Source organism: Octopus sinensis, unplaced genomic scaffold (genome assembly GCF_006345805.1).
Source record: "Octopus sinensis unplaced genomic scaffold, ASM634580v1 Contig17594, whole genome shotgun sequence".
Taxonomy (NCBI): domain Eukaryota; kingdom Metazoa; phylum Mollusca; class Cephalopoda; order Octopoda; family Octopodidae; genus Octopus; species Octopus sinensis.
This window is the reverse complement of record NW_021835160.1, coordinates 6,686-17,500: the sequence shown is the minus strand read 5'-3', so window position 1 is coordinate 17,500 and position 10,815 is coordinate 6,686. Positions and strand designations below refer to the sequence as shown.

The window sequence follows — 10,815 nt, the reverse complement described above, 5'->3', positions numbered from 1 at the left end:
GGCGATTGATATATTTCTTTTCAGCTTACGAAACTAGTAACTCTTTTCTAATCGACCGATTTGAACAGGAGAAGGAATTACCAACCAGGCGCACACACACTAACAAACGCACACATACACAAACACACACACACACACACACACACAAACACACACACACTCACGCACACAGCGTACACACGCACTATAGTGGCGGTCCGATAGACAGAAACTGAGAGTCCACCAGGTAGATAGTAATACACACATATAGATAGAAACATACATACGTAAATACATATACAGATAGAAAGACAGATAGATCGATCGATAGATAGATAGATAGATAGATAGATAGATAGATAGATAGATAGATAGATAGATAGATAGGCATGAATATATACATACATATATATTTATACAGGAAAACAGGACACATTGGCTGTCAGATAGGTACACGGACTGACGAATATAGAGGCAAACGGATATATGGACCGATAGTTGAGTAAATAAATAAGACGTCCAGGTAAAAATAGATAGACAGATGGATATATTGGATAGAAATATGTCTAGATTACAATAGATAGATAAATGTATAGAGAAAAAAAGCTAGACAAGATTGTGAGAGATAGACAGAGAGATATATAGAAGTTAGGAACATACAGATCTATCTACAGATACACTCACAAACAGTAACATTTCCACAACTCCTACCACTGCTACTGCTGCTGCTGCTGCTACTACTACTACTACTACTACTACTACTACTACTACTACTTCTTCTTCTTCTTCTTCTTCTTCTTCTTCTTCTTCTTCTTCAGTCGGCCGTTGTGGATTCGTGCTCTTCAAAATTACGTTACCTCACTAACAACGCCGTTAGCATCGCTATAGTCATCATCCTCATCATTGTAATCAACAACAGCAGTAGTATTAATATTATTAGTTGCACTAGCAGTAGTTGTTTGTAGTAATAGTAGTAGTAGTAGTAGAAATAGTAATAACAGTTAACAGTACTGTTACCAGCAGTAATAGTTTATAATGGTTTAAATTGTTTTCTTAAGTTAAGGTGGCCGTGGTCATTAACGAGAAAACTGTGAGAACAAAACTATGATGCACACATACATATAAATACATAAATATATACACACACACATATTGAAGTAAAAGAAAAAACTACTTCTAGACCCCTAACCATTGCCATTTTCTGCAAAAGATCGTAGATTCTTGCGTAAAAAGAAAAACAAAAATGTAGAAGATATGAGGTGGATGGATAATTTTATCAGATAATCTGTTCTTGTACTGAGGCAAAAGATGTGACACAAACTCATCCCCAAAGACTCAGCTTTTGATGATGTAACATTGCAAACCAATAATAATAATAATAATAATAATAATAATAATAATAATAATAATAATAACCACATTGAAACACTTAAAACAACACTGTCACTTATTTTTGCAAGGTGACGGTAAGACTTATACGAAGTGTTAGTTTCAATATAAACCTTCACTCATACTCATTGTTGCCACTCAGTAACACTCACTCAATCCCTCATATACACTCACTCGGTCTCTGTCTCCCTCTCTCACTCACTCACTCCATCTATTTATCTGTCTATCTACGTTTACCAGCCCTCTTTATTTCTATATAAATCTCTTCTTAATTTAGTCGTTTCTTCCCTCCCTTACTCGCTCACTCACTCACACACACACTCACACTCGCATACATACGCACACACACGCACACAAACTCTCTCTATCTCTCCCTCTCACTCTATACGCTCCTCCGTTATGGTCCCATGGAGACGACAAGAAACTGCTAAACTCTACGGCGGCCGGTGGCGGCGAGAAGTGCGAGCAGAAACTGGAGGAGGTAGTGGTGGTGGTGTTGGTGGTGGTGGTGTGAGTTGAAGAAATAGAGAAGAAGGAGAAAGAAGAGGAGGAGGGACAGGAGAAGAAGGTAAACGTTAAGGGACAGACATCACCATCATCATCATCATCATCATCATCATGATTGACATTCTTATTTTCGAAGCATGTTACTAATTGCTTGCAAAGCAGGTGCTCTCTCTTTCGCGTTGCCCAAGTGAAAAGGCCCGATAACACACAAGAAAAAACCCCAAAAAACAAGCGAAATAATAAACAATAAAAAAAAAGACTAGTATAAAACTTAATATTACTAAACACTGCAAGTACTACTACTCTTATTATTATTACTATTATTAATACTATTACAATTATACAATATTCGCGATCCAGTTAGGAATTCCAAGCCGTGGGCCACAATTTCCTATCATTTTTCATAAATAGTTATAGCATCGGTCGTTCAAATCCAATTACAGTTTGCTTATTCCCTTTCAAATAACAGCGTTATAATTAGCCATCATTGTTATAAATCCGTAATAGAGTTTTTAAAAAAAAAATTGGAATTATTATTTGCTGTACTATTTAAGATATTTAAATCCACCTCGCTGTCACTTCCCCAGCTCAATCTCTCCAAAGAAACTCCCATCACAGCCGCACTTTCGTTCTCTACTAGTTCTTTTAGCTGTTCTACCCTTCTTGGAAGCATCTATCTATCTATCTATCTATCTATCTATCTATCTATCTATCTATCTATCTATCTATCTATCTATCTATCTATCTATCTATTCATCTATCCATCTATCCATCCATTTATCTATCTATCTATCTATCTATCTATCTATCTATCTATCTATCTATCTATCTATCTATCTATCTATCTATCTATCTATCTATCTATCTATCTGTTTTTCTTGAATTGTTTTATCCTTACTCAATACAATAACATTTTTTTTTGTTACATATCTTAACGATCTATCTTACATATCTTTGCTTACGATTTTTCGCAACACACACACACACACCCAAAACTAATTTATTATTGCTTTTTTTTCTTTGTTATTGTTGTTGCATCTGTACTACACTCTAATCCCACCCCGCCCCGCCGCTGCTGCCACTGTTGTTTTATATCATTATCATTAAAAGGAATAATAATAATAATAACAATAATAATAATAATAATAATAATAATAATAATAATAATAATAATAATAATATCGCCACCATCGCTAACAACAACAACAACAATAAAATCTAATACTGACAACGTTACCATCGAAACAGATATATACATAAATAGAAATCAGACATATATACACACGCACACGCACACGCAGAGACATATATACACACGCGTACACATACACAGACACACCCACACAGGAGAGAGGTAGAAAGAGTGGAGAGAGAAAGAGGGAGAGAGAGAGAGTGAGATAGGAAAGTGTAGCACTTTTAAGTAGCAGTACTCTATATTGCAAGAGCAGCAGCAGCAGCAGCAGCAGTGGTAGTCACAGCAGCAGCAGCAGCAACAACAACAACAACAACAATAACAGAAATAACATCAACAACCACAGTTATAAAACACAAACAATATCAGCTACAGCAAATAGTTTCAGCAGCAGCAGCAGCAGTAGCAGCTGTAGTAGTAGTTGTGGTAGCAGCAGTAGCAGTAGTAGTAGTAGTAGTAGCTGCAGGAGCAGCGGCAGCAACGGCAGCAGCTGGAACTAGCAATACAGTTTACCAGCAGCCGTAATTCGCTTCTCGTCACCAAGGCAAGGCCTGCGCGCATACACACACGCACACACACACACACACACACACACACACACAGCACACACACACACACACACACACACACACACACACACACACACACACACACACGCATCCACATACACACACACGCGCACGCATACATACACACTCATAGACACACGCACATGCATACATACACACATATACAGATAGGATAGTAATATATATATACATATATATATTTATATTATATTTATATTATATATATATATAATATATATTTATATATACATATATATATAATAAATATTTATATAAATTTGCGTTTGTGTCCCGGGAATTAGAGAACTAAGAAAAGGTTGTGGAGGTACTTGAAAAGTGTAGTTGGAGGGAATTTGTTGTTTGATTGCTGGGGTTATAAGGGCATGAAACAAAACCCCTACCCGCCGCAAATACAGCTACCTCGACGCCATCCCAATCCACTTTCTTGTCCCATTGCAATTCCACTTTTCACCTCGCAAATCATAGCACATAACTTAGACATAAACATTTAGACACAAAATACACAAGGCGTATCACATGTAGATATACACTCACTCACACGTACACTCACTCACACGCACACACACACAGACACATATATATTTATATATGTATATACCTATATGCACACGTGTGTGCTTCCTGATTACAAACTCCTATAAGGACAGACATTTACATACGCTTATCACTCGTATTTACACGCAGAAAGTGTTTTACTAAAAGTGCACAAACTTCTTTCCGGTGAGATCAATTGCTCCTACCCTTTACTTCTGCCGAAGACGGCAGTTTGATAGTGTTAGCTTTTTAACTTGACTAAGCTTTTGTTTCTGTTTATACATCTGTGTCGTAGCATCACTGCACACACACGCTCACACATATACACACATACACAAACAATTTCACACGCAAACACGCCCGCATACTACATCACCACATGTGTGTATATATCGCCATGTAGGTGTTTTCATGTAATGTATACTGTATATAATGCGTCTGACAAAAAACGGTGACCGTTACTCAATGCCTGCGTTACTGAAACCAGTAGGACTTGTCACCACGACCACCATGACCACGGACAGTGCTATTGACGTTACGTCGATGTCTAAGTCAACGTCAACGCTAAAACCAACGTCTGCTACGGCGACGGCAGCCATTACGACGTTCGGACGTAACGCTGCCACCACCACTAACATCACCAACAACACTACCACAAACACCTCTACAGTCACCGACGTCACCGCTCAACCGTTGGATTTACTTACGTCATCGGCGTTACTAGCGACGCCGCGTTTGACGTCAACGTCGACGTTCGAACAAATGATCTGTTCGTCTGGTAAACGTCGCAAAGAAGCGCACCCCGACGATGTGTCGTGGAGCAGGCTCGAACCCGCTCCGTTTCCCGTAGACAACACAGCTGGCAATTGTGTCGCTGTCAGTTCTTATACAGCCGGTGTTCGAAAGTGCAACTGTGATGCTTACACGGCCAGATGCAGTAGCACGAGCGGTGAGAGAACGTGTAGGGTAGGCATTAGGCATTGTATGGGGGTCAGCTGTTGTTCGAGCGGGATGGATTTTCCGCGTGACAGTAGCGGAGGTGGTGGTAAGAGTATTTATGTAAGCGGTGTTAGCAACACAGACAGTGATACTATTTATACGGGCAGTGTTAGCAACAATACAGATAGCAGTGTACACAGGACAAGTAGCGTCGACGTTAGCAACAGTGGAGGCAGCAGTATTTATATGGGCAGCATTAGCAGCACTACTACAGCTACTGACAGTGATATTTATACGGGCAGCGTCGGGTTTGATAGTAAAGAAGATATTTATACTGACAGAGAGAACAGTCGCCATGTACAGCACAGTGTGTACGACGACTGTTTGTCAAATCGCAAACCACTCTATCAACATTATAAAACAAACACCTTTGTTCGCCACACAGATCAAAGTGCAATCACACAACAACACCAACAGTACAAGTGCCGGCAAAGTGAAGTGCCTAAACCACACAGACAAAACACACACACGCATCATGCTAGGGCATTGTTGAAAACTTCCTACAGCATGAACACGCTTCCCACATTATCTATTTTCTGCCTGTTGCTGTTAAACCTGGCCGGATCAACTTACGCAAGTATATGCCCCAAAGTCTGTTTTTGCCAGGCCGCAATGAACCACGTAGGTTGTTCTAAAAAGAACTTCACCGAAATCCCCGATCTTATACCAAGTGATACAAAACAGTTAAGTTTGAACGGGAATTTATTTTCCAACAAGGTTTTGGTTCGGAAAAATTTCTCGCGCCTTTCCAACCTTGAAGATTTATTCCTCAATGAATGTGGTATCGAAGTGATAACGCTGGACACATTTGCAGATCTGAGGCATTTATGCATGCTGGATTTAAGCAACAACAAGTTACGTTTTATCGAGGACTATACATTTAGAGGACTGTCTTTAAATCATTTACTTTTAAACAGTAATCCAGGGATCCAGTTCGCACCAAAAGCCTTCACGGGGTTCAGAACAATTGGTCTCCATCTCAAGAAATGTGGTTTACATAATTTGTCACTTGAGGAAATACGACCGCTAAACGGGACGGTAAATATCATTTGGTTAAACAATAATAATTTTAGGTATCTTTCAGAGGAATGGTACTATTTGCTCAAGAATTTCGAGCATGTTCGACTGGAAGATAATCCAATGCACTGCAACTGTGAGTTAGCTTGGCTCTATCGAATGTTTATTAATAATTCCAACCTCTTCCCTAAGGACAAACTCATGTCGTGCGCATCACCGAGGCGTCTGAATTCAAAGACTTTTGACATGTTAACTCTCGACGATTTCCAGTGTCAGCTACCGATATTCGAAGGGGTTGATGTTTTAGTCGGTCCTCATGTGGGGAAACTCAGCTGTAGAGCAAGAGCGGACCCGTCGCCAACGTTGTACTGGCACAAACCCGGTGGCCTGACCGAAACTTTCCATCCTTCGAAAGACCGTGCGGTAAAAATCAACAGAGCTGTGCTTTACATACACAATCATCACAGCAGCATTAGTTCTCATTATCGGTGTGTGGCCAACAACCCAGCTGGGAATGTAACCTTCAACCTACAAGTAACGTGGCCCCAGAGAGAGTCTGAAAACAAAATCTATATAACCACACTTCCTACTGAAAGCAGCTTACCGAAATCCCACAGCAGAAGTTCCAACCAAACTATGAACATGGGTGATTTAACCGTCGATGTTTTGTTTACATTGATGGAGCTGATAGGGGCCGTTATCGGAACATTCCTACTCACGTTCCTGCTTTGTCTTTTGATTTTCCATTTCTTCGGAAGGCAACCACGTCCGATGGGTCCACAAGAAAAAGAACATTCAGAAAAACGTCGAACCCCGGAGAATCATTACGTTATGGCCGATATCGATGAGAGTTCAATAAAAATGATGGAACACAAGGACTTAGTTAGTTAATGGTGGCATCGATTTAAAAGAAAAAAAAGTAACAAAAACCAAACCAAAACAAAAAGAACAAAAAACCAAACAAATTTTAATAAATAATAAATAAGAAAATCCAAAGGAAATTAAAACTCAGAGTATCAATAAAATATAAACAAAAACAAACAAAAAAACTGAACATGGAAATTGGAGAAACTTCCAAATGTGGCCACCACAACCTCAGCCTCAAAGATACAAGGAACAAGAAATAAATTTAAAAAAAAAACATCAACATTACTACCATTGCTACCACTACTGCTACTACTACTACTACTACACTACTACTACTACTACTACTACTACTACTACTACACTACTACTATGGAGTTGTTTGCCCCGGGATATTTTACCACATGGAGCAAACTCTGGCACTCCTAAGGGCCTAACCAGAATTTCATATTACAAAATATATATATATATATATGTATAAAAAATACTAAAAAAACAAAGAATGACCCATAGAAAAAAATGACTCAAACAAAACGAAACCGGATCCCATGATGAGATGTGGATATTATTAGTGTTTTAATCTACAGGACAATAATAATAATTATAATGATAATGAAAATGATATTAATGATTAATGATTGATGAAAAAGAGGAGAGGGTGCTTGGAATGTAAAAAAATAGCTGAGAGGTAACATTTGCCACTTGGATTTCCTCATCTTACTGCCTCTTCTTCTTGTTCTTGTTTCTCCTTCTTCTTCCTCTTCGTCTTCCCCCCTCCTCCTCCTCATCCTTCTCCTCTTGCTCATCCTCCCTACCACTCCTCCTTCCTTAATATTTCTTTGTTTTTTTTTGTTTTTGTTTTGTTTCTGTATTTTTGCTTCCCCCGGAGAGGTCTTACCTGGAACAACCTCTCACATGGGGAACAAAAGAAAAAAGAAAAATGAAAAAGAAAAAAAAAAAGAAAAAAAGAAAGAAAGAAGGAAAGAAAGAAAGAAAAAACCATGAGGCCTGGCATTGGTCGATATCTGCTCCTTGGATTTATCTTACCAAAAAACCAAGACACAAACTTCGGAAAGGAGACAAAAAAGTAAAACAAAAAAAAATATATATATAAATAATATATAGAATAATATATAATATGTGTATGTATATATGTGTATACATGCATACATATATATATACATTGTCTTTATATATATATATATACATATATATATATATATATATATATATGAATATATATATATAGTATGTATATATATGTATGCATGTTTGCATATATATATATAAGTATGTATGTGTGTTTGTGTGTGCGATTGTGTATACATACTCTTTTCATTACTGACCGCTTGAAGGGTGGGTCTTTTACCAGTTATACATGTGTGTATATATATATATACACATATATACATATACATACAAATATATATATATATATATATATATATGCATATATACGTATATTTAAATGTATATGTACACACACACATATATATACATGTTACATATATATTTATATATATATATATATATATATAACGTGTTTATATATATATATAAAACATTAACGAGTCACTAAAAAGAGATGAAAAACATACCAAAATACCACCCCAAAATCCCTCACAACAAAAGCAAATGCAAAATGTAAACAAACATCAAATATATAAGCCACACACACACACATACACTACAGAAATATACAAAACTACCTAAATATAAGCGTTAAGCGGTTTTATCACTTCATATATGAAATTCCCCTCCAAAAAGTGAAATTAAAAAAAAGTATTACCATATGCCCCCCCCCACTATCACCGCCACCGCCGCCATCATCTCCACCACCACCTCCACTACACACAAGGCACACACTGCCACTAATAAGGTCTCACATTAATTTTGCACACCCTTCTCCTTTCATTCTCATGGTAACCACCTTTTTTCTAACAAATACATCATTAACTTCTGAACAGGGTTGGACGGGTGGGCAAAGCTTCCCATCTGCCAATGCTTTTAAACACGTGCAATAAAACAGATACACACCTGCACACACACACACAAATTTATATACATATATATATATATATATATATATATATATATAATATATATATATATATATATATATATATATATACATACATATATATATATATATATATATATATATATATATAATATATATATATATATATATATATACATACACACATACATACACATATATATATGTATATATATATATATATATATATATATATATTATATATATATATATATGTATGTATTTATGTATACGTGCATGGCATATACATGTAAACTGAGATGTATACACATACACACACGTATACACGCAAGCACATGTCCATAACCATCGCCATCGCCATCATCCATCAGACTCCAAAAACAAAAGAAAACAAACGACAAATAGAAAATGGCCTTCAACAACTGCAGCAGAAATAACTTCTAAAATAGCAACAGTAAATTGAATATTATATCACGTTGTTATTGTTGTTGGTGTTGGTGGTGGTTTTATGGCTGTTGTTCTTGTAGGTGTTGTTGATGTCGTTGGTGATGATAGAGGTGGTGGAGATGGTTGTTGTTGTTGTTGATGGTGGTGGTGGTGGTAGCGATGGATATTGAAAGAAGAGCGTCCGGAGAATCAAAATAATAAGAATAGAAAAAAAAATTCTCAAACAAAAGAAACGATAAGCGTGACGAACAATGAGACTCTTGGATTGTACCATTACACCATGGAATGAAACACGGACGCAAGAAATTACATGCATAAACATATATACATACACACATATATGTATATATATGTATATATATACACACATATATATGTATGTATGTATGTATGTTTGTATATTTACACATACATATATATGTGCATGAATGCGTGAGTGTACAAATCTATAAAATAGAGTATTGTATGTATTACATATAGATGTACGGAAATATATATTATATATATACATGCATACATACATACATACACACAATATATATATATATATATTATATATATATATATATATATATATATATGTATGTTATATATGTATGTGTGTGTGTATAATATTATAATATATATATATATATATACATATATATATATACACCTACATATATATATATATATATATATATATATATATATTAATGATATATGGGCACACGTACCAGCATGTTTTATGTATATACATGGGTTTATATATATTATACATACACACATATATATATATAAACACATGCCTAATATTCATGTGTAGGTGTAATATATATATATATACATATGTATGTATACATGCATATATAAATAAAATATACATATACCACATATATAAATATATATATACATATACAATATATATATATATACATCTATATAATATATAATATATTATATATATACATAGATATATATGAATATATATATGTATGTATATAATTGGTAAATGAAAGAAAGAAAAAAAGTATTGTTTATATAGAAATTTATAATTTTCTTTCATAAAGGATTATGAATCTTTGATCTGTTCTATCTTTGCTTTCTTTATATTTCACGTGTGTGACATGGTACCCTGTCACATACACTTTGTGTCACATGGTACCAGTATTACAGATGATGTGTGCCACACGAATTTTGTGTCACACGGAGATTTTTCACAAAGTCGTTTATGAAACACACACCTTACGAAGTTCTGGGTAAGTGTATCTTTTTTTTTTTATCCACGTTGAAAACCC

The 10,815-nt window shown here is 35.7% G+C and overlaps 1 protein-coding gene across 1 annotated transcript in view; it reads left to right on the top strand.

Annotated features, from left to right (window-relative positions):
* LOC115231150 overlaps nucleotides 1-7,156 on the top strand; it is an 11,960-nt gene extending 4,804 nt beyond the window's left edge. Inside the window, exon 2 of the mRNA XM_029801231.2 lies at nucleotides 4,532-7,156. Coding sequence (XP_029657091.1) covers nucleotides 4,624-7,098 — 2,475 coding nt within the window. The 5' untranslated portion in view covers nucleotides 4,532-4,623 and the 3' untranslated portion in view covers nucleotides 7,099-7,156. The remainder of the gene's footprint in view (nucleotides 1-4,531) is intronic.
* The last annotated feature ends 3,659 nt before the right edge of the window (nucleotides 7,157-10,815 follow it).